This window comes from Cupressus sempervirens, chromosome 4, assembly GCF_028749045.1.
Source record: "Cupressus sempervirens isolate cs-2001-9-10 chromosome 4, ASM2874904v1, whole genome shotgun sequence".
NCBI classification, from domain to species: domain Eukaryota; kingdom Viridiplantae; phylum Streptophyta; class Pinopsida; order Cupressales; family Cupressaceae; genus Cupressus; species Cupressus sempervirens.
In genome coordinates this window covers 243539018-243565223 of record NC_143121.1, presented here as the reverse complement: position 1 = coordinate 243565223, position 26206 = coordinate 243539018, and the positions used below count along the sequence as shown (strand labels likewise).

General features: G+C 37.0%; 1 protein-coding gene across 1 annotated transcript in view; it reads right to left on the bottom strand.

Moving 5' to 3' along the window:
• Window positions 1–25969, bottom strand: part of ACDO1 (Protein kinase superfamily protein) — a 99312-nt gene extending 73343 nt beyond the window's left edge. The window contains exons 1-5 of the mRNA XM_089824882.1: window positions 25558–25969; window positions 22250–22740; window positions 21923–22129; window positions 21691–21780; window positions 21326–21472 (exon numbers count right to left, since the gene is read on the bottom strand). Of these exons, the coding sequence (XP_089681008.1) occupies window positions 21326–21472; window positions 21691–21780; window positions 21923–22129; window positions 22250–22648 (843 nt within the window). The 5' untranslated portion in view covers window positions 22649–22740; window positions 25558–25969. The remainder of the gene's footprint in view (window positions 1–21325; window positions 21473–21690; window positions 21781–21922; window positions 22130–22249; window positions 22741–25557) is intronic.
• Between the last annotated feature and the right edge of the window lie 237 nt (window positions 25970–26206).

The following is a 26206-nucleotide window of genomic DNA, read 5'->3' as shown; positions in this document are numbered from 1 at the left end:
GTTGATAGGTTATCGCTAACATATCTCCTAGTTATCATGCCTTGCCTATATAAGCAAGAATATCTACATTGTATTTGTGGGCTTTATTGATGTATTATTGATCATTGTTGAATCTAGTCAATTAATTAATCATATCATTTGCTTCTCTCTTTTGTGCTATTCATTAGGCTTCTAGATTCTTTCATTGTCTTAGGAAAATTCTTGCATGGTATTGGAGTCATAGGAGCATTCATGCAGTCTTGAGAAATTTTTTGCTTCATTTATTAGAGTGTTGTGATTCAGAACCAAGTAGTAGGTGGGAGCATCTAGAGAAAGATTTGATCTCACCATTGTGGTCGGGTGGTCCTTCCGATAAATTTTGATGATAATTTTACTATATTGGGCAAAATTTAAATTTGAGACCAATATTTTTGCAAATCAAGCCCATGCAGCCCAATTTGGGTTGTACCATCATAAAATGAAAACACCCATCATTTAAGAATTAATAGGAAAGGAACAAGGCATCAAAATTGTGGATTCGGATTTGGAAAGTATCAATTGCAGGCTCTCAAAAGAATCTGAATCGGCTTTCTTTCTATGTTTTGAGAACATGTCCATCATTCCATAAACCTACCGGTATGTTTTCTTTTGGTCGACCTATACCAAGAGATCCGGGTTTTTCAAGGCTTTCTAGGTTTTTTCTTATGATTGCAGATCCGCAGTCAAAATCTCAGTCACAGTTTTAAATCAAATGTTTTCAAAGCAAAAAAGTATTTTCCCTTGCATATTTTAAGGTCAGTTTTCCACCCTTCTTTTAATCTCTTAGCATAGACCTATTTCCATATCTCAATTGGACAGATTGCATACATATAGCTCCTAGATCTACTTTACTCTTGTCATTTAATCAATTGGTTCAATCTACATTCATATTGCACATTTAAAGTTAAAGGGGACTTGCTTGCATACTCCCTTAGCATAATTTTGGATTTAGTATTGGCATCCCTTCATCCTATTTGGGTTTTGCTAATCTACCTTGAGTTATATTGAGAGTTATATTTGGAAGCCCCTCTTTCTCTTGTATTGAATGTTAGTGAAAAGTGGAAGTCTTATATTTACACATCTCATTGGAGAACTTCCATTTCACCACTAAACAAGGGTGTTTGTCATATTTCATCATTTTTCTGAAAAAAATTGGGCCTTTTTGGGCCCTCTACTCTATGTACTTTGTTAGATATTTTTTGCAAGTGTCAAAACAGAGACTGTACACAATACACAGATATCGAACAATGTTGGTAGAAACTAGGCCATCACATCTAGGTCCCACTCACACGACAAATTTTTGGCAATCATTGTAACACAGCTCAAAGAGGACACATAACCTTTGACTACATCCAACAATAGCACTTGTTGTTCAGTTGTTAAGAGTGGGGTCTTTGTTTAAAACCAAAGTTTCATTACTCGGTGCATGTGGGAATCTTATCCCACTACACCACCCCACCCACCGTAGGTTCCTTCACTCTACCACCACAAATGCAAAGGAGCCATGTCGGACCTCCTCCCCACCACCACAAATCTACAACAAAGTACCACATTAGACACGCAACAAGTAGTCCATGCAAGTAAAACCTCTACAAGCAATCTACGTAGCAGTACAACTAGATAGACAAGCGGCCACTTCGCAATGGACACATTGAAATTTTTCGAAGGGACCCACTGTTAGAGAGTGATATGCGATACAATGGCACATCAACCAAGCCACACGAAAATACTCATCAGCAGCAGACACCAATTAAACACTAACATGTAACAGGTTCATCAGCATTCATATGCCCAATCACAGCTCAAAACTTTTTTCTGACACAACTTTTTACAACATTAAATTTGATGATTGTTTGGCCATCATGTCTGCATTTTTTATTTTTCCTTAACGGTCGTATAACCATCAATGTTAACTCATCTGCGTCATCATTTCACAAGCTCAAATTTGACTATTGTTTAGCCATCATTTCTGGGTGTTTTTTGTTCTACTGCAACGGTCATTTGGATGTCAAATTAACTTAGTGTTTTATATGACATCATCAGGTTTTTAGAACTTTTGACCCCTTACTATTTGCAATTTCAAATTTCCAGTCCTACTTTGGAGGGTCATAACTTGGTCTTACAGACTCCTCTTTTAGTGCAATTTGTTTCCTAAATTTTTGAATGGTGCAAATAGTTTATATTTTTGGTGGATAGATTTTGCAAAAAACCTCATCTTTCAGTGAATGTACCTATCCAGTCATTGATTATGCAACCTCGGAGGATTCATTCAAGCTCATAAGGACATATTTTTAGGTGTTGTATTTTTTATTTGTTATTTTGCGGGTTGGGGGGTGGGATGGGTGTGTTCTTTGATTGATTGCATTGTGGGGGGTACAATGATTTGTTGGCCTCATTGCATTGATGTAATCAAGGGTTAGTAACACATTCTACAGTTATACTTTGAATAGGGATAACTATGAGCTTAATCTCTTGCCTCATCTTTATGGACTCACCCATGAGCCATAGTCATGGTGGAATCAATTAACTTGGGAGGAAAAGAATGATCATATTAGATTATTGATCATTATGAACATCATTCAATTTCTCCGTTGTCCAATCTTACCCAGGTTCAAATGCATTTAGTGCCCACTCACAATTTAGACCATTGTTTGGGAGCATTCTAGAGATCCACATGTTCCTCCAGTCCCAAAAGATCCAGCTGCAGATTGTATCATTCCACTTGATGATGTAGAGAATATCCCCTTTGATGACGATACCTTAGAGATGCTATCTAGTTTGGCTTATACTCAAGAACTTAAAGATACTTCAGATAAGATCACTTCTACCATCGCTCTTGATAAAGCTTATATTCCTATAGCCATGGATTCTTGTGATTCAATGCACAAATATATTCCTTGTCTTCCAGACACAATTTCATAGGATGACTTCCTAACAGACATTGTAGGTTTGTTTGTGGAGTCGTATATTGAAGATTTGGGAGACATCATTGATGACATTCATCGTCTCTTTGATGAGGATGATCCTTCTTTAGTTGTTGCGAGGGAACACTATAGCCCTCTTCTTCATTCTCCGCTTGATCATTCTTCCAAGGTTGACATGATTGTGGATCCTTTGATACAGCATCAAGGATAAAGGATTCCGAGCCAGGGAGGTAATGGATAAAGGTGTCAAGGATGTTCTAAACAATGGAAGAGGAGGACTTCACCATACAAGGATGATCAAATTATGCAAGGAGGAAAGGTCTCCAAATGAGGAAGATTGTCCATCATCAAACATCTAAGGACATGAAAATTTACTAGTCTATGATCAATATGGAGAAACCAATTGCTCCAAGGAAGCTATGATATCAAGACCAAGTTCAATGATGGGTTCAATCAAGAGGATCCCCATGAGGATGAAGATGGCTGGGAATTCCAAGCAATAAAGGGGGATTGGCTCAAAGAGATCACATTCGAAGGAGGTTTAACCAATCAAAGAGGATCAAAAACAAGATTCACAAGCAGGGAAAACAAATGAGTTCTACCAATCAAGGGGATCAAGTCCGAAGATGGAGAAGACAAGGAATTCCAAACAACAAAAGTCCAAGTGCAAAGTATTCAGCAACCACAAGGTCTAGACATCTAGGAGAAAGAATTCCAAGAACAATAAAGAATTTCTAAGGATAATGTAGTGGAATTGAAATAAAGATTGCAAAGAAAGTGACATAAATATTCCTAAGGATGAGTTATCAGTAGACTAAGCATCTTCCTATTGGTTCTCTTACTTTTAAATTTTTCCACTGGTCCACAAAGTGGTACCTCACTGTCAATAAAAGAACATTTAATGTTTGTAGCAACCCTAATTAGGTTTTTCGAGTTAATTTAGGCCATTTATTTTAAATCAATCCTATCCGTTCAGTGTATTTGGGGCTCCTCTATAAACCCCACTCCTCTCACTTGTAAAAAAGAGACTTGTTCAAATTGTTGTCATAACGCTATCTAAGTAATTGCTAATTCATTATCGGTCTATATGGTGAATTACTTATGTTGTTTCGGAATATTGCATGGCTTCTACATTTCCTCACTTAGAATACAGATTTTATTTTATGTTGATGAGAATTAGCGTTTATTTGAATGGAACATATTTTGGATGCATCTTTGTTGAACTCATTTAGACCTACCACTAGCATCTTTGTTGAACTCATTTTAGTTTTCCTTGCATGGTTAGTTGGCATATTCATAACTTAATTTCAATTATTACTTGCACATTGATATGCATCAATGGATGGTATTAATGGAATGGTGATAGTTTGAACATCTTACATCTACCTTAGAAGATCCCACTAGCTTGGTTGATGTCGATGGCTAAACTAAGTCTAGTAGAGTCACAAAGACATTCACTATCACTTGCATTCTAAGATTAGATTAGGTTCTCTAAATCCTATTCCCTTTGCAATTTGTTTGGTTGGAATAAGTTGAAGCATTTGATATCTATTGAATGAATAGTGTAAGTCCCTTTGTGATGCCCAAGATATCACATCACAAAATTGAGATAAGTCCACAATAAGAAGGAACCTTGGGGTTGTCTCAATTGATCACACAATCAATGTACATCATTTAGGATATAAGCATCCTTATTCAAGAAAGAGTTGGGAATTTGGTGTTTTGTTTGGAATACTAATTGTTCGATTTTGCATGTTGTAGTGGCATAAAACTCACATCAACAAGTAGCTTTATTGAACAACTTTGCACTTCAACATTATAAGGGAACATGAAAACTATACCTTATGACCCAATAACTCCCAACTAAAGACAGATGATGTCTCAACACCAAGTCGTTTCAACTTTTTCCTCTTAGACCCTAACATAATTCTTACAATTATCCAAGTACTTAAAACCAGCGTTACAGGACTCAGCGAGTCCTAAGGCAAGGTGGTCAAAATGTCATGTCCCCAAATTTGAATGTAATAATTTAATTTAATTAATTAATTAATTGGTCCCAGAATTTAAATAATATAATAAAAGGACCTTTAATTAGTTACTTTAATTAATTAATATGGGCCCAAGTTATTATTTGTATTTGTGGTTCCGATTGATTTAATATATCTCTGTCCTATTTTTATTTTAGTTTCCATTGGTAAGTTTTGCCGTCGGCTATCTTTGTACACCCTTGGAAAGGTTTTCCCCGACAGGCATCTAAGCACGGCTTGTATGTAGTTGTAGGTAGGTGATTTGGATTATTTCTTTATTCTGTGAATTCCGGTTGGAGTTCAGGGTTGTCGCCATTTCGAAAGTGAAAGACATCTAGATGGGATGGAGGTCAACGGAAAGCTAGACATTCCAAATGTAACTGAACATTAAGATACGATTGAGAAGGAAGCCGAAAAAGCATGTTTGGTTCAGCAAGAGTAGTTAGAATTCATGGACCTATCTTGGAGCAGCAGTACATATGATTCATCTCAAAAAAGTGAATTTGTTCATATCTTCCAAGAGGTTTTACATCAAGCATCGACATCATTGCTATATTTGTTTGTGTTCAATATATATAAAGTTGCATGTCAACATGCAAGGTACTACAAGTTGCTGAAACACAACAGCTATTTTGCTAAGCTAGTAAATGGTTTCATCTAAAAATTGCATTGTTAGCTAGTTTTATCAGGTAGATTTTTCTTTGTTTTTAATAAGTGCCTTTGCACAAGTTTGTTTTATTTGAACTAGGTTTTCTTTGCCTTAGTCACGTCATCCTTTCTGAGTCAATTTTTTTTTGTTTGCCGAACTCTATAGCCCAATGGAATAGATGAAGGCACTTAGAGATCTGAATCTACAATCCTCATTGTTCCTAAGAACAAACGAGGAACATTCCCTAGTTAGAGCCAGTTGTTGTCCTCAATTTTGCATCACAAAATTATGGCAACCCTACACAATTTTCTCATGAGTTTGTAGGTGTATCCTCTATGTTTAAACATAATTATAAGGTGTCATGAAGGCAGTTTGTCATCCTTGAATTGTACTTTATGTAGCTTTATTTATGTGTTCTTTTTTAAGGTTTCCATCAAGTTAATCCCCCTTGTCAGAATGAGTTTTTCTTCTCTAACTACAAACACTTGATTTTAGTAATCCTCAAATTTGTTCTTCATTTTTCCCTTGTTAGAAGTTTTTAATTTTGTTTTTCCCTTAGGTTAATAGCCCTTCGAATCTTGCTCTTTTTGAGCTAACTTAGGCCTCAAACAAAGTTGTCTAGCTCAAATTATGAAGGCAAAGGTGGGGTTTTTCAAGCCGACAACTTATTTTATTAAAAATCCTCCAAAAGTGGACTTTCTATTGGCAATTGCATAAAATAATATTATTATTGATATCTACAGTGGATTTTGACCCCATTTTCAAATTTCAACTCACTTTGGGTTGATTTGAAAATAGTTTTTAATGTTTTAATAAAAATCACCTTTTTATATCTATATCCTATTAATTCCTTGAAAACTATAGTTATATATTAAAAATAATTACATGGGACACCTAAATGCAATTAAGTGGGGTTTTTATTACTCATTGCATATCATTTGATGCAAATTACCTCCTAAAAACCCACTACCCATGAAATCTAAGTCCTAAATACATAAAAGTGGAATTTTTATATGCAACTACATATTTTAAATCAAAAATGTCACTTAGCATGTGTAAGTAGGGTTTTTATAAGCAAATGCAAATTAAAATCTTATAAACCTTTTATCACTAAAAGGCTTATAGTAGGAATTTGAACCCAATAAGACATGCATAATAAAGATCCCTGATGGATCTCTTTTGATAAACTACTATAATTTTCTGAATTTAAATTTTTGTTTTCCTATTTATTAAATTCTCTTGCAGAACTAGACGTAAGTGTAGAAAGGTTGGATTCTTTTTGTGTTTTGATGGTTACAACATAGAAAGGAATAGGGAACAGCAAACATGAAACAAGACTGAAATAAATAAGGTATATAGCAAAAATTAGAATTATTGCAAACCGTACCAGGCAGATTTGTCTGAATTATAGACCCAAGCAATAAATCCAATGCATTTCCCAAAGCTCACATACAAATTTGATGTCAAACTAGAAGGTAAAGATTGTTCTCGAATCCAACATACATTTGGAGGTGAATACAAGAAATACTCTATACACCACGTGGTGTATCTACTACAAATGGCATCCCACAGGCTACAATGAACTACGTCCCAACTGGAAAGATGATATGCCACGCTGAAACCCCAATGAGAATTGATGCCTCTGTCCTTAATCACCACGCACAATGCCTAAGAGATTCGGTGCCAAACATTGTTGAGGGCTACGTCCTAGCCAATCACTAACCTGGGGTTTGCGTCGCAGAGTAGAAATTGCCCATTCAGAGCAAATTCATAAACAAGTTGTCAAATATGCAAAAGATGATCATAGAATGAAGCTTCTATCTCCTTATAACCCCTCTTAATTGCAAATCAAACCCTAAGTGTCTCCAAGTGGCGTTGGGTAGTGAAAGTGTTATAATTTCTTATTTTAAAGTGATCATGTTACTAGAAAATGACCTTTTTCCTCATAGACAGAAATCTATTCACTGAATTGCCCTGAGACCAAAGAGAAAGATTTAGAGAATTTCGAGACCTTTCCAACGAGCTATCACACCATAGGATGCACATCCAGATGAGGCCAAAAACCCCTTATTACTCCAAAATGGCTAATAACTTAGCCTTATTTAATTATTAAACGCTAACTTAGGAAATATTAAAAATATAACCCAAATAGCCACAAAATGTGCAACTAACATCACAACCCATAAAATCATCCTGTCACCTGTCTGTGACTGAAGTCGAAAATCAAGGATCCACTGGCAGTCTCATCCCTAAAATCTAGGGATGCTCCTAAAATTTAGGAAACAAGCCCTATCCCTCTGAAACTGAACCCAAAGAGTAATCTCATGGAGACCCAACCCTGGGCAAGATCATACCTCCTAAAAAGTAGGCACTGCCTCCTAAAAACAAGGAACGTCTCCCAACTAATCAATAACCGCCAAAACACCAAGTCCCCAACATCGAATAACCATACTGGGCCTCTATCCACCCTGTCAAACTACAAGACCCCATAATAAGCTAACTCACATGTCTCTGCTAGACTAAGCTAGAGTGGGGACATGACAGTCCTCCCCTCTCGGAGATGCTTGCCTACAAGCAATTGTAATGCTGGATGCTATAAAATGCTCTCACCCTCCCAGGTGGCATCCTCTATGGGAAGATCTCTCCATCGAACCAAATACTCTCGAATCACCCGACTTCTCAACCGCCGTTCCCTCACCTCAAGAATCTCATTAGGAACCAAAATCAATTTACCTTCCTCATCCATAGGAGGTAACTCAGGTGAAACTGTAATATGCTATCCAAGGGCCTTTTTCAGGCAAGATACATGAAATACATTATGAATTCTGCTGCCAGGTGGTAACTCAACCTCATATGCAACCTCTCCCACTCGCCTAAGTACCCTGTATGGACCATAAAAACATGGTTTGAGCTTCTCAGCTCCCCCCCTTTTAAGGGTGCTCTGCCGATATGGTTGTAAGCGCAGAAAGACCATATCATCTACCTCAAATGCTCTCTCAATCCTGTGCCTATCAGCGTACATCTTTTGTTGATTTTGGGCCTATTGTAAATGCTCCCTGAGAGATCTCATGACATCCTGGTTCTCCTGTAACCAATCCTGAGCCAAGGGAACTCTAGTGTCACTAAGTGCCAAATCAGTGAAAGATAACGCCTCATATCTATAGAGAGCTCTGAAAGGTGTCACGCCAATGGACACATGGTGCGTAGTATTATAGCAATACTCACCCAAATACAACCAACGTACCCATGCCTTTTGCTGTCCTAACACATAGTTACGCAAACATCCCTCAACCCACTTGTTGACTATTTCTATCCGACCATCAATTTGAGGGTGGTAACTAGTACTAGGTGTCAACATAGTGCCTGTTAGCCTGAAAAGTTCCTGCCAAAAGGAACTCATGAACCTGCTATCCCTGTCACTCACGATGGTCTTGGGAAGACCATGGAGTCTAAACACCTCTCTGAAAAATAACTCAGCCACCTATGATGCTGTAAAATCTAATGCAATGGGAAAGAAGTGGGCATACTTTGTTAGCCTATCCACAACAACATAAATACAATCTTTCCCCTGAACTCAAGGAAGACCTGTACTGAAATCCATTGAGATCCATGTCCACTTTTGTTCCAGTATAGGTAAGGGCTGCAATAATCCAGCAGGGTAAGTATGCTCCGACTTGTTCTACTGACAAGTCATATACTCCCGAACATGCCTCAAAACATCATCTTTGAGACCCTTCCATGAGAATCTCTCTCAAACTGCCCTATAAGTCTTCACATATCCTGGACGTCCTACAGTAGGAGTATCATGATGAGCCTACAAAATTTGTTCCTTCAATTGTGAACCTAGAACAAGATAAACCTTGCCTTTGTAGTAGATAATGTCATCTACCACACTATCTCTGTCATCCACTACCAAACCCTCCATGATCTCACAAGCATGTTGATTCTTGGAATTCTCAACTAAGAGTTGAGCCTTCCAATCTGCTGAAACCTCGCTAAATGAGCATAGGGCAGCCAATGAAGGTTTCCTAGAAAGTGCATCAGCCACAGGATTATTCTTTCCCTTTATGAATTCGATATCGAAGTCATAAGCCTGAATTTTGCTAACCCATTTTTGTTGTCTATCATTGAGCTCTGTCTGATTTGGGAAATATTTCAGACTGTTGTGGTCAGTTCTTATCACAAATTTGCTGCCAACAAGATATTGTCTAAACTTGGCTAAAGCATGCATGATAGCCAACATTTCCTTGTCATAAGTAGAGTACAACCTTTCATTGTTTTGCAACTTTCTGCTCTCATATGCAACGAGATGTTTGTTCTGCATTAACATGACTCCTATACCCAATCCCGAAGCATCACACTCTAGGACAAATGGCTGCGAAAAATCAGGTAGTGCCAAAACAAGACAAGACAAGTGCTCATCACCTCCTTGAGTCTATCAAAGACCCCCTGCACTTGTTTCGTCCATCTGAAGGCTCCTTTCTTTGTAAGATTTGTCAAAGGTGCTGCCAACTGAGAGAACCCCTTCACAAATCTTCTATAATAAGCACACAATCCAAGGAATCCACATAACTCAATAATGTTCTGAGGGACGGGCCAATTCTGAATCGCCTGAATCTTCTCCTCATGCACCTTTACCCCATCAGCACTGATCACATGTCCCAAATATAACACCTCCCTCAATCCAAACTCACATTTGGAGAGCTTAGCAAATAGAGACTGGTCCTCCATTATGCTAAGTACCTCCTCAAGATGTCTGAGATGATCCTCCCAAGTACTGTTGAAAATCAGTATGTCGTCAAAAAATACTAGAACCAATTTCCTCAACTTCTTGTTGAAGATATGATTCATACAGGACTAGAAAGTAGCTGGTGCATTGGTAAGGCCAAAAGGCATTACCAAAAACTCATAGTGCCCATAGTGACAACGGAAGGCAGTCCTGTGTACATTCTCTACTCGTACACATAACTGATGGTAGCCTGAACGAAGATCAATCTTAGAGAAGTAGACAGCCCCATGTAACTCATTTAACAACTCATCAATGCGTGGAATGGGATATCTGCTTTTATTGTCTTCTTGTTCAAGGCTCTATAATCTACACACATCCGTAGAGTCTCATCCTTCTTCTTAACAAGCACTATAGAAGAAGCAAAGGGGCTAGAACTAGACCAAATGAAACCCATATCCAACAATTCATGAATAGTCTTCTCAATTTCATCCTTATAAGCTCTAGGATGACGATATGAGGTGGTAATCACTGGCTTTGCTCCATCCTCCAATTCTATACCATGCTCAAAACCTCTATCTGGTGGCACTCCAGGAGGTATATCACCAAATACTCTACCATGACGATCCATCACTGACTGAATGTCAACATGAAATACACGGTCATCCTGAGGTGTGGGTGTTTTGGACTTAACCAAACAATGCATAGCCCATAGTATATCATTGTGCCTAAGGATAGTCTCCATCCAGTGAGAAGTCACCTCCCTAGGTCCATCGTCGGAAGCTGCCCTCAAAATCACCTTCTTCCCACCAAAAAGAAACTCTAACTACATACGGTGGTGATCACTAATGTAATGCCCAATACCTTGTAACCACTGCATGCCCAAAACCACATCATAATCCTCTATAGGAAGCACATAAAAATCATCAGTCAAAGTATAATCCCCAATCTGAATACTAAGCTATGGAATCCATTTGGTACAACACAAAACTGCACCATCTGCCACCTTCACTCCAAAACCACCAAACTCATCATACTGTAAGCCATGCCTCTCAACTAATTTATGATCAATAAAGTTATGCATAGCACCTATGTCTACCAAGCTAGTGACCCGCTTACCCTTAAGTATACCTTTCAACCAAAAGGCATGAAACTTAGGATAACTAGAGAGGGTAGCCATAGCTACTTTGGCTGATGCCAAAGGCTCAAGGGTGTCTAACTCCAACTGTGTCTGAACCTATTCAACATCCTCTATACTATCCTCAATATCAGTATCAGGAACTTCCTCATCCCCTAACTCAAAAGTCACCTCAATCAAATGAACCTTTCCTTTACCCATGCAACGGTGTCCTGGTTCCCATGGTTCTTTGCAGGAAAAACATAACTTTTTCCTCCTCAATTCATTCCTCGTCTCCTAATTCATCCAAGGGGTTTTAGATGAAGTCCCTCCTTTGTTTTGTGACGTATTGGCCTTCTACATAGGCCGTGACTCTCTAAATGGTTTCTTATATGCCTGATAAGAAGTGGGAACAATATCCAGTCTCAATGTCACATCAATAGCCTCCTTAAGGGTCACTGGTTGGAAAGCATGCACCAATCCCTTTAGCCCATCCTGCAAGCCCTCAATGAACAACATCACACTACGTCTGTGGGGCATATCAGGTACCATAACTGCAATACGCTGGAACTCATTAATATAGGCTTTTGCATGACCAATTTGTCTAAGGTGAGCCAACTCCCTCTAATAAAGTTTTGTATCCTTTTGGTCAAACCATGCAATGAGTCGCTCAATGAACTCAGCATAGTAGTGAACTAAGGCGTGATCCTAGGTGACCAATCCATGGTGCCACCAATCATAGGCAATCCCCTCTAAATGCAACACAGCAAACTGAATAGCCTCACGCTCAGGCATGGGCCTCAATGAAAGATATATGTCCAGCTTATGGACCCAAGCTCGTGCGCTAGTGTCTCTTGAGCCATTATATGGGACCAATGTAATCTTCCAAGTAGCTCTATTGAGGTCATAATTCTGTTGCTACTGTGGTGGTCTATTACCACAATCTCCCCTGAACCTGGCTGTATCTCTACGATGTGCACAATACTGGGGAAGAGGGAAGATGTCCCTAACCTCAGGAGGTAGAGCTCTCCACTCAACTATGGCTGCCAAAACTGACTCCTGAAACCCCACCTCTGGTGGTTCCACCTGCGCTGGTTGTTCACCTGGTATGAACTGGGGAAGCAATGGCCTATTCGTAGTAGGTGTACGATGGCAATGCCGCCTAGAGGAATGAAGGGAGCTCCCAACTGAAGAATGGGACTGATGGCTATGCTGACTACCAACCACTAAAATTGATCTACTTTGCCTGCCTCTGTGTCCACCCATCTCCAAATGCTCCAAGGTATCCTGTAATTTTTCTAAAGCCTGAGTGATCCTGGGCTGAGTAGTGAATAAGGTCAGCACCATCTCTCTCTCTTCATCATCCTGATTCCATGTGCCGCCCACTTGTTCTTCTACCATAATAGGTTCCTGGTCTATTCCAAACCCTTGCTCAAGTTGAGCTCTCCTGCACGTATAAAATCTGTGTAACTCTCAGCTCTTGGATGCATAGATTTGTATTCAATCCACCATCTAGTGACTACCTAGATGCTAATATGAATTATCAAAACTTTTGATCCAGTACCCAGATGCCAAAATGAATTATCAAAACTTTCTAGCCAGCACCCAGATGTTAAAATGAATTATCAAAACTTTTTAGCCAGTACCCAGATGCTGAAATGAATTATCAAAACTTTTATCCAATACCCAGATGCCAAAATGAATTATCAAAACTTTTTAGCCAGTACCCAGATGCTGAAATCTGTTGTGACAATTTCTTACAAACCCAATAGGCTGGCAGGATGTAAGCTCGGATACCACTGAAAGATCCCTGATGAATCTCTTTTGATAAATTACTGTAATTTTTTGAATTTAAATTTTTGTTTTCCTGTTTATTAAATTCTCTTGCAGAACTAGACAGAAGTGTAGAAAGGTTGGATTCTTTTTGTGTTTTAATGGTTTTACAACATAAAAAGGAATAGTGAACAGCAAACATGAAACAAGACTGAAATAAATAAGGTATACAGCAAAAATCAGAATTATTGCAAACTGTACCAAGCAGATTTGTCTAAATTATAGATCCAAGCAATAAATCCAATGCATTTCCCAAAGCTCACATACAAATTTGATGTCAAACCGGAAGGTAAAGATTGTTCTCGAATCCAGCATACATTTGGAGGTGAATACAAGCAATACTCTATACACCACATGGTGTATATGCTGCAAATGGTGTCCCACAGGCTGCAATGAACCACGTCCCAACTAGAAAGATGATATGCCACGCTGAAACCTCAATGAGAATTGATGCCTCTGTCCTTAATCACCACGCACAATGCCTAAGAGATTCGGTGCCAAAGATTGCTGAGGGCTACGTCCCAACCAATCACTAACCTAGGGTTTGCATCCTAGACTAGAAATTGCCCATTCAGAGCAAATTCATAAACAAGTTGTCAAATATGCAAAAGATGATCATAGAATGAAGTTTCTATCTCCTTATAACCCCTCTCAATTGTAAATCGAACCCTTAAGTGTCTCCAAGTGGCGTTGGGTAGTGAAAGTGTTATAATTTCTTATTTTAAAGTGGTCATGTTACTAGAAAATGACCTTTTTCCTCATAGACAGAAATCTGTTCACTGAATTGCCCTGAGACCAAAGAGAGATTTAGAGAATATCCAGACCTTTCCAACGAGCTATCACACCATAGGATGCACATCTAGATGAGGCCAGAAACCCCTTATTACTCCAAAATGGCTAATAACTTAGCCTTGTTTAATTATTAAATGCTAACTTAGGAAATATTTAAAATATAACCCAAATAGCCACAAAATGCCCAACTGATATCACAAACTATAAAATCATCCTGTCACTTGTCTGTGACTGAAGTCGGAAATCAAGGATCCACTGGCAGTCTCATCCCTAAAATCTAGGGATGCTCCTAAAATTTAGGAAACAAGCCCTATCCCTCTGAAACTGAACCCAAAGAGTAATCTCATGGAGACCCAACCCTGGGCAAGATCATACCTCCTAAAAAGTAGGCACTGCCTCCTAAAAACAAGGAATGTCTCCCAACTGATCAATAACCGCCAAAACACCAAGTCCCCAACACCGAATAACCATACTAGGCCTCTATCCACCCTGTCAGACTACAAGACCCCATAATAAGCTGACTCACATGTCTCTGCTAGACTCAGCTAGAGTGGGGGCATGACACATAAGCACGTTAAAAACCTATTTTTGTGTATTGCAACTTGAGTTGTAACTTAAAAGCACAAAAGTGAGGTTTTGTAATGTCCACTTTTTCAAAACATAATTTAATGATAATAAGAATTAAGCAAAAGATTAAAAAAAATTAAAGATAAAACTAAAGAAGAAATAAATAATAAGAAATTATAAAATAAGTTATCATCTATATTGCCAATAGTGGCATGTTGTGATGGTTAAGTTGTTGCGTTGTTATACTTGCCATCCAGGTTCAAATCTCATGGGGATGAGGTCCCCCGTTTGTGGCCTCACTGGTTCATAGCTCCAGGTCAAAGCGTTTGTGGTACCGGTGGGCGTGTCGCGCCAGCGCTACCGGTCACGTTAAAAAGTTTACCAGGCGCATTTAAAAAAAAAAAAATCATCTATATTGTTAATGTAATATACCATAATATTATCTAATAAATATAATGATGAAGTAATAATAAAATTAATAAAGATATAAATAATGGTAATATTGATAATATTAAAATATAAAATAAAATAGACTAACAATATAATAACATAATAAATACTAATACATTACATCACATAATACACTAATATTAATGTATCTATTCACTGGATGAATGATTCATCTAAACAATAACCAATCAAAGCCTTGAACGATCTACATCAACAAGCATATTAATTACACTAAGCCGACTATGAGAAGAAAACAACAGATAGAGGGTTTTGTAAGCGGGATATAGCATACGAATTGCTTTTTAATGGGTAGATGATCCCATACAATCACAACAGTCACCCCAGAAGGAATCACTCTCATTTTATCGTAGGAGACAAGGAACAAAAGAATAATCAATATGTATAATGTTTACATAAAAAGAATAGCTATCATTATACAGAGCTGTAGTATGTGTCTAAGAGAGATACTTAATACAAGTACGTCAGCATAAAGAAGATTAATTGTCAATCAATTAAACCATTCAGTTATATAAAGTGGTGCAATTGGTATATACGAAAAGAGGTGATGATATGTCTTTTGGAAGCAACTCATCATTACTTTTACAAGATATAAAGATGGCAATTAATACAAATGAAGATATATGATAGGGCTGTGAAATATAATAACGGAGAGGAGGAAAATTGTTTAGCACTTCTAGTAAAGAGGAAAAACCAACACAGCCAGCAGAAAACATTCAATACTGGATACAAACGATCACAGATCGGCATTTAAGGAATACGGAAATCAAAAATCAGAGAAGGGAATATATCATCAACCCATAATATACTTCAGCAAATACATAAACGACAGTATCATCAAACAGCAGAGGGAGTAGTTTGGAGAGAGCTGTGATATTCAACGTTGGAAAGAAATAAATATCTCGAGGATGCAAAGAAGGTATGTGATAAGAATATATAAGTAACAATTAGTAGATACACGGAGACTTAAAGTTGTTTAATACCTTGAAATACGATCAATTACTCTTATCTTGGATTCATTAGATAAATAAGGAAAGATGCAGATAACGGAAGTAGTGTTATATCAGATTTTATTGGATCATTGCATCAAGCTGATCAATAAGAATTACAATTACATATTTCTTGCAGATTGGTGTATCAGTGATTTTAAATGTACTACTTTGAATCCACTAATACATCAAAATCCATACTTGTCTCCAACAACAATTTTTTGGAAAGGATAACCTATCAATACAAGATTAGAATAAGACATGGGACCTAATCTACATTCCACTGCAAAGTTGAATTTACTATAGCAGATTTCATTAATTGCAAATACAAAAATCAATTCCATTTCAACGGCTTGATCAGGGATAGAAGTGAACTTGATAAGAACAAATGATCTCTTAAGTAAACTCGTAAATGCTCTTATTGTTCTAGAAATATAAGTAGTACCAAAGTTTTATTGATCAAGTTAAGAATGTTGAAGAGAAGGCAACCATTCCAATCCTCTAAGGAAGGCTAGAAGAAGCAACATTACAGCTTTTTGAACTCAATAACACATGTTTTGTACTTTTGCTGTTTTAAAAGACCAAATATATGTTATTGAAGTTCAAAAACTCATTATTACTCCTTTGAAAAGTGCATTTTAACTAAAACCACTTCAGGTGGCGATTTTATACCCAAAAGCACATGCTTTTGAAGTTGAAAACCCTGTTTTGGACTTGTTTTACCATGAATTTGGGCATAAAAAGCATATGGTAGCAATTTTTGACTCAATGACACATGTTATTGAACATCAAAAACTGTATTTTTGACTTGTTTTAACTTGCCTTTGGTATAAAAAAGAAAGTAGTGGCAATTTTTAGGAAGAAAGCACATGTTTTTTTTCCATCAAAAAACCCATTTTTGCTCATTCCTCATGCGTTTTGAAGCGGGATAGTGATTTCTTTGGCCATTTGAATGTGTTTTGGTCTACGAAAAATGTGTCTCTCCTCATACTTGGGCGTTTCTGATGCATTATCCTTGGTCAGTGATTTTGGGGCAAAAACCCATTAGTTTGTGTTCAAAACAACCCATGTAGGGCACATTTTTGCCTAAAAATTGCCCATTTTGGGCATTTTCTTTCACCAAATCCAAATGTTTGCTACCAAAGGTGAGTTCTTTGGGATTGCTTATTATTTGCACCTTGTCTATCATTGTTTTCAAGTTGTTTTTAATGCCCTAGATGCCATTTTTAATTGCCATTGCACATTGCATTTGTTTTAGTCAATAAGGTTGCTATTTTTATGTACTCTAATTCTCCAACTTCCCACACTTGGCAAGCAATGTGTCTTGACTCTAAAATGCATACATTTTTAGAGAACTGAGTCAAGATTTGAAATCTATAAAAGTCTTTCTTCTACAATCATTTCCAAATTCAAATATCTTCCAGGATTTATTTCAGATTTTACATTGAGATTTGAAGAGACCTCTTCCTTCGCTTTTTGTGGAAAAGAGGTAAAAATTCTTGCGAATTTCATAAGGCAAAGTTGTATATATGTTCTTTCATTTTTGTTCCCAAATCTCTTCATTTCATTTTCAAATTTGCATTTGTTTTGTTTATGATATGGGCTCCTATTTCCGTCTTATTTCTCCAAGGTGCATATGCAAGAGTTTATCTTGCTTGCATATGGAGTTGGGATTAAAAACTCTATTCTTGAATGAAATTACCAAATAAAGAAAGCTCACTTTACACATGCTTTTGCATCTAAAAAGTCCACTTTCATGCTTACATGCACTTCATCCACACTTGTTAAATCGCTGCCATATAATTTAAAACTCATGATGGTGGTTGTTTGCACACTTCTTATGATAAAACATAATAATTCATTATAAGTATATGTTATGCTGCCCATTTTTCATGCATTTTTCACACAAAGTTTGCTATCCACACATGCTATTACCCTCCTAAAACTCATTTTTTAATTTTTCCAATATATTAGCACACATTTGGAGTTCAAACGCATATATCCATTCATTGTCTCAAAAGTTTCCAATTCCAGCCATACTCCATATGCCAAAATCCCAAAATCCATATTTGTGAATCAAAAGCGTGCAATGAACCCATCCATACTTCAATTTCTCACCTAAAACTTGTTGCCCATCCATATCTAATGCTCCCATAAAATCCCAGTTTTAAGTTCTTCCCCTATTTAAAGAGTTGGTTTAACCTTAATTCCTTCATCCTTCATTGCTTTAAAGTCCTCCAATCATGCATGCAAAGAAGAAAGAGGGACACCAGGCAAGAATGAGCACACAAAGGAACCTACAAGGAGGTGAAAGAATGATCACAAGTATAGAATGCTTTCAAGACAAAAATGGTTAATGAACACTCAATGGAACAATCAAGGATGCATATTCATATTCTGGTTCGAGATGCTTTTGTTAAACACAAGTACTTCACACTAGGCGTCCTATAGCAGCATTAAGACCAATAAAGGATGATGTGATAGAAGTTGTCTTGTCAAGCACTTAGAATATTTTCATCATGCATTTGTAATTTGTAATTGACAAATTATATGCAATGAAAAAATAATATGTAATTACTTGTTATGGTATCACGTGCAAAGTTGTAACATGTAATCAGGTTGCAAGTGCATTAGGCATACAACTTTGAATAAGTCAAAGTCAGCTAGAAGTTTGTTAGATAGTAAGTCAAGGTGGTTAAAATTTTCCCCTTTTCTCTCCACTCTTTTTCTATATAAAGGAGGGAGCTCATTGTAAATAAAAATCTTTTGGCAAGGCAAGAAAACGCTGCCATGTGTACTCAAGACTTTGTGCTTGGATATAAATCAAATTGCTTTCACTAAAAGAGCCAGATTATTTTGGAACTTTGTGCCAATTCATGTTATTCAACTTGACAACATTTTCTTGAGTTGATTATGAGTTTTAATGCTTTGATTCAAGAGGGATTTGGATTCAATTGTGCGGACTTTGAGTTGCCTATTGCATGGAGCCAATTTGAACTTTCACTAAAAGAGCTAGATTATTTTGAAACTTTGTGCCAATTCATGTTATTCAACTTGACAACATTTTCTTGAGTTGATTATGAGTTTTAATGCTTTGATTCAAGAGGGATTTGGATTCAATTGTGCGGACTTTGAGTTGCCTATTGCATGGAGCCAATTTGAACTTTGAAGACTTTGTGCCGCAGAAGGACAAATTGTGATAAACGGTAGTCGCTGCAATTACTGAGAGCTGAAGACTTCGGGCTTCACCTGTAAGTGTTTTATTCAATTTGAGAGTATCCAATAAGAGACTTTGTGCCTTACTGGTTATCCTTCTTGAATCCTCATTCAAGACAAGTGGAGGAGACTTTGGGTACCTGTTTTCGTTTCACAAAATATAAAAACTAAACTATTGCCACTAGTATTGTTCATACGTCAATTTCATGGTCACCGGTATTATCATAGCCATAAGGCACTTTTTGTTAAGTTTGAAAGTAGTAGTTGTATGCAAATCATTCCTGAAAAGATAAGAATTGATTAAAGGAACAAACTTTATTGTGATTTCAGTTAAGTTCCTCTTGAAGTCACCTACAATAAGAAGGGAGCCTCCCCTATTGCTAAGAGGAGAGAGAAATCTCATGAGGCATTGCCTTAAGTCACAATTTTGTAAGTTGTGATCACAGTGACTTACAAAAAATTTAGCCAAAACAATAGTTTGCCACCCCATTAATACACAGAGAGAAAACAACTTAAGGGAAAGTCAGTAACGGAAATGTAACTTTTGGGAACAAGAAACAATAAAGTTAAATGACCGAATAATCTTGTCTCTGCAATTTCTGGCAAAGAAGACCTTTTAGTGTAGGTCAGAATCATCTAACACCTATACGAGTAGACAGAAAAGACCGGAAAAGAAAAATAAGAGGATCAAAGGCTTGTGAGAGTGTTGTAATGATCAGATTGGCAAGTACTTAGCTATAAAAAGGATTAAAAACTTGATAATGGAAATTAAAATGCACTTTTATTATATCTATTCTCTCAGCTTGATGGTTATTGATTTAATAAGATTTGATAGATAACTCAATAGCTGATACCAACTTTTTTTCCAGCCCCAATCCTCCCCCGCGCCCCCCCCCCCCCCCCCCCCCCCCGTGGTCATTCCAATGTAAAAATTTGATGTTTCAAGTTGAGCTTATTATTGTTTTCAGTATTTTATTTTCTCTGTTTGCACAAGATCCAATTCACACCAACATAAAAATTTGATGTTTCAAGTTGAGCTTATTATTGTTTTCAGTATTTTATTTTCTCTGTTTGCACAAGATCCAATTCACTTGAACCATCATTGAGTATTTCAAGTAGAACAAATGATTATTTGTGTGCTGGTTATTTCTTTAAAAAAATGAGGAAACTACAGATCATCTTGGTATTAGAGAAGATTTCTATACCTTGGGAATGTGGACAAGTGTAAAATATTAATTTGTTCTACTAACAACAAAGAATTTCTACCTTACAACCCAGAAATCTCTACTTGGGAGAGAAATAAGGAAGTAAGGATGCATAATATGAATGCATGAGTCACAGGCTTGAAAGCCCCATGGGGAAGATGATGAAAAATTGAAAGTGTGTAACCCAACAACAAGAGCATAATGAACCTAGAAAATCCTCTATGAGCACCATAGCGTGTACACTAGCCAAACAAAAATTGGTATTGAGGATGATGGAGAAGACCTGCTCAATGGAGATAGAAGAGAAGAAAACCAAAAAGTTTTAGGTAGCATTTGAATGAACCCCATTTAAAACTTGAAATGAAAATTATAATAAACCTTTTTAAAGGAAAAATATAAACTGAATTTGTCGATGCATCCTGCATAGAACTCAAGACTGAATCAACCACCATTCTCTCCAAAAAGAACTTAGATTAGCCCACTATCTCAGTTAAAGATAATGTAAATATGGTAAACAAAATTAACCGTAGGTACACCAGGATTAAACAGGACCATAATAATTGATCTATAAATTCTACAAATCATCCAAAAACACCAGCATTAAGACATTATTTTATCGAACAATAAAAAGAAAAATACCCATAAATAGAGATATTAATTCCGAGTCCAAATATCAAGCCAGCAGTATTATACAAATTAAAATCATTTACTTCCTCTGAAAAGTGGAAAAAGAGGGGATGGCCTTGCTGCACTGGGAACTATTATTAATATGGATTTTTGAGATGTTTTCTCACCTTAATAGCAACCTCTTCCCCTGAACTGCGAAGAGTGGCACGGTACACCTGGCCCAAGCTTGCTGCTGCTATAGTCTGAGAAGTAATTTTGCTAAATATGCGTTCAAGAGGTGCTCCCAAATCTTCTTCTATAATTTGGAAAGCCTCCTGCTCAATTAATAGAATGATTATAAAGTAAGAAGAGAATAAGATTTTCTTACAAGCAAATATGTAGCAGTATGTTGCAAGTTTGCAACTATGCTTTGGATACTAATGAGTAGAACTATGCTTGGGTTGATAATGAGTAGTCTAGGAATAACTTCACTATCTCAAAAGCTCAACTGCAAAACAATTATGTATTTTTCAGACAAAATATCCACATCTACCTGATTTGGAAATGCAGGAACATCATCTTGAAGGATGCAAAGTTCGTTCATATAATCTTCACGTATTATGTCAGGTCTGTTAGCCAAAACCTGTTTAACTCATAGTTGTGTCAGCTACATAAGAAACTGTGCCCGTCCTAAGTAAAACAATTTCCTTGGTTATTCTATTGCAATTTCAGATAGAAAGTGGCAAATAAACCCTCAAGCTTTGACCCTAAGAAACTTAAGATACCTGACCAGCCTTGATGAAGGAAGGTCCCAAGTCACAAAGTAAAGACCGTAGTTGCCCTGCACGTAGTGGAACTACCTCTGGACCCCTCCCAGCAAGCTTATCAAAGGTAAGGGTAGTCCAGTACAACCCTAATTTCCAGAGAATCTCCACTCCACGGCCAATAAGAGAATATATTGTTCCACTCGACTCTAGAACAGTTTTTCTGACCTTAAAAATACATGAAATCAAAGAACAAACAAGTTAATAAATCAGGTTGATGTTTTATATAAGACCAAAAATTGCACCAAACAAATAAATCAATAATTCATACAACCCAATGCTGCATACCAATTCTGGAGTATATTTACGAAATGGAATGCAAACCCCTCGTTCTAAATCTAGCTCCTCCATAGCTTTACTTGATTTATCCTGAGAAGATAACATCGTAGAATTACCCTTTGCACCTCTTTTTTGCAATGGTACCTTCTTTTTTGTTTGAGCTTCTTGTGCACCAGAAACTGAACTTGCTACTGCATTGACCAGAATATTTCTTTGTTGATTTGCAGGTATTAACTTTTCTATCTTGTGAAGATCTTTCAGTGTTTTTACATTTAGAATATTGTCATATACTTTATGATAAGATAATGGACTAAAATGGCTGCTGCTTCCAGAAGGTCTGTTGAAATCCCCAGATAATAAATAACTACTACTCTGTGGCACAAATTGCCACAACCTGGTAACTTCCATTCTAGATGGAACGTATAGCAGGTATATAGAGAATAGCTTTAAAGCTAATCAAGTGGACTGCCTTGGTAGAATAAACTGCAAAATGCACAGAGCTGCTAACAGAAAATCAGCAAGACATTAAGTACGAATTTCAAAAACACAAAAATTAATCAAGCTCAACAACAGTAAGGGGAATCTAGTTGATTCAGCATGAATTCAACTGACAAGAAAATTCTCCAGATTTTTCAGTTGCACATAATGGAATAATTTGAACATTTTTTTATGTGAACATAGGTCCAACCTTCTTAGTCCAACCATAACTTGTGCATAAAACAAAGAGAGAAAATACTTTGTGTCTTCCAGTCGATGCATTTACACCAAGAGGATAGTTAATACTTGTTTTGATTAAAATGTTCATATAAACCAGCATTAAAATACTGAAAACTATATATTTGTGCCTGTAAGTGGCTCAAACTCATTTCTAAACAATAAGCATTATCAAGATTTGTCAGTGTGAAAATGAGCAAGTGCAAAAGGGAAACAACATAGACAATCAAATGAAACTGGAAGATTTGAAAAATATTGGCAAGCAGACCAAAATGTTAAATAATCAAAAAACAACCCAATGCAGAACAGAACGAGGGAAGAAAAAAATGTGCTATTCATTGTTAAGGACTGAATATCAACAGAATAGATAGAGGAATAGCAACTGAAAAGACAAAGGAATAGCAAGAAAGAGAACATAAATTTAACATTCTGTGACTGTTGCAGTTGGATGAGAACATAAATTTAACATTCTGCAAGGAGCATAGCCCCTTAGCCCCAAACCCCCACCCACCATTGTTATTGTTAATGCAATCATTGCCATGTGTTTTTATGTTAAACTTTGAACTTCACTTATGCCAAAGTTTGATTTGAAATTCTTAGTTTGCTCCCATAGTTCCAAAACTCTGCCTACCAGTGTTAATGTTCTAAATGCAATTATTGTCATGTTTTCAAAGTTTATTAGTTTAAAGTTTATGTAGAATACCAAAGTTTCATTTGCAATTCTAACACTTATTCCTTACACATCTTTTTATAACTGTTTTTTGAAGCACTATATGTATTTGTTCCACCCGCTTGCTGCCATCCTCCCATCCCCAAACTTGGTCCTTTGGTCCCCCTAGTAGGAAACTACATGAAACTATGCGTTTAGATCATACAGAGAATCAAATCAATAACTGGTGTAATAGATGATTGTCTCTAGGTGGGAGGTTAACATGAGCAAAGTCAGTAATGGAAGCAATACTAGTCTACTGTCATTGGTTCATCTCCCAAAAGGGGTATTGCAAAAAATAAGGAAGCAAAGTTTCAAATTTCTTTTGATGGGCTTAAATTAAAAAGAGTCATTCTGTTGCCAAATGTCAGCATAAGCAAGCCAAAGGAAGACCAAGGTTGGGAGCTCAAAAATATTCATTGCTTTGGAGGCTCTGGCTCTGAAAGCTTGTGTGGCTTTTCCTAAAGGAGGGCCTGTGGTACATTGAGAAATATATGAACCACTTATCGAGGAAGAATAAGTTAGAGGCTCATTTAAATCCATCCATGATATTTCCATTGTCTGGTATGTAGGTTTCTTTTTATTTTCCTCCTATACAGAATTGGTTGACTTGCAAGGTTGGAAAGGGGAAGAAGTCGGCATTGGGGCAAACTCTTGGGTGGATGTGGAGGAGCACAAAGATTGGTCAAATCGGATTACTCCATTTCAGGGACCAGACATTCTTTATCTGGTATTAAGAATGGAAAAATGCAGATATGCTTGGGTTGGCTGGCATTGAACATGTATCAGTGAGGGGCTTATGCAAAGTAATTAAGGAGTCATGTTAGAATCAGAGAGGTGCAGGTCCCAGGATATTTTGTTCTGATCCAAAAAACTATCCTTGGGAGAATAATTCCAAGATTGGGGCCAAAGACTTCGTTTCTCGTAAAAATATCATGTTTGAGGAAGTTTTCCTGGAAGATTATGACACCCTTAAAGACAGGTTTGCATGTGAATAGCTTTAAAATAAAGATCTTACTTGAGAAGCACTATCAGACAGAAGCTGTAAGGAACCTGGACGATGTTCCTTGTGTAAAATTGAGATTGAAACTACGGATAATTCAAAGTCCATGTGCTCGTAAGGTGTGGGCAGAAATGGAAGGAATGAATGGCTATAATGAAGACTACCAGTCCGAGACAGTAGAGGTTTGCTTAAAGAATTGGCTTTACGAAAAAGAATTAAAACCTTATATAAGTCTGCTTTTGGTCATGCCCTGCAGCATTGACAGGCTAGGAATGCCCATATTTTCCAGGACGGGCACATCCCTTTCTTTCAATGTTCTTCTCAAATCTGAACTATCCATGACAGCCTTAAATAATTTCCTAAATTGAAAGTTCAGATTCAGTTGTTTCATAGGCTCATTGATAACTCTGGAGCACGGCAGTATTTTAAGCAAGCTTGTCAAGGTATGCCATCTTTTTGTGGGGCTGAAGGCATAATTTATTTCGATGACTCGTACCATATAAAGTTTAGACCTGGCCTCGACGAAGGATCAAACAACTTGACATTAACGACCAAGAACATAGTTCTGAGAAGTATTAGAATGCAGTAATAATTCTTAGGAGAAAACAAAGGATTGCAGATTATAAATGTTCTTGCCTAGTTCATGAGGCACAGGACTTGTAATAAATTTTAATGTGTTATAGAATTTGAAAAGATTGAAGGTCCATTTCAATTCACAGGAAGAGATTGAACAGTTTGAATGGTGAGATGCCTGAGACAGAAAAAAGAAAGAGCAAAATGTGATTGTCCAGAAAAGAGAAAAACAATAACTGAACATGAGTCTCCTTTCTGTTGAAATATAAATAAACATAATAAGGTATATGAATTAGCCTGGCTCGCCATGGTGGATACCTGGTAAAGAATCCCCTAAACAATTGGGAGCCAAATTTCCTGCCTTCCAGTTTGATTTATAATAATGTCTTCTTTAAAAATGTTCCAAGTACGAGACTGACGAAGACTGTCCTCGCAGATAGGAAAGAACAAACTGAAGCCCAGAGCTGTGATCGATATACTCTGCACAAATGTTCCGTGCAGTGCCACGTAGCTAGCATTCGTGATCTGCCATATGTGGTGTTGAATAATTCGAATGTCACACTTCAACTCTATCCATCGGAGGTGAGGATAATTTCAACCGCTTGCCAGTGACTCAGAAAGATGGGAAGCATCTGGGTCTGTAAGGGAATTTATCCAATAAAAGCAACCATTTGACACCACAGACTGTCTTTCCCGTTGCACTCGTAAAAACTCCAGACCCCGCGCCTCTTCCACTCATATTGACTTGATTTGTCTTTTGTTGTATCAAGTGTCACTAGTGGCAGTCCTTGTAATTAATTGTAACTTTAGTTGTATATGTAAATTTAATTATAATTTAATTATATTTATTATAAATATTAAATATAGTTTTTTTTTTAATGAATAGTGTTTTTCTATTAATAAAATATATTAAGAATACAATTCACAAAAAAAAAGGCCGGGGGATACAAGATCACCTTGCAAAAGT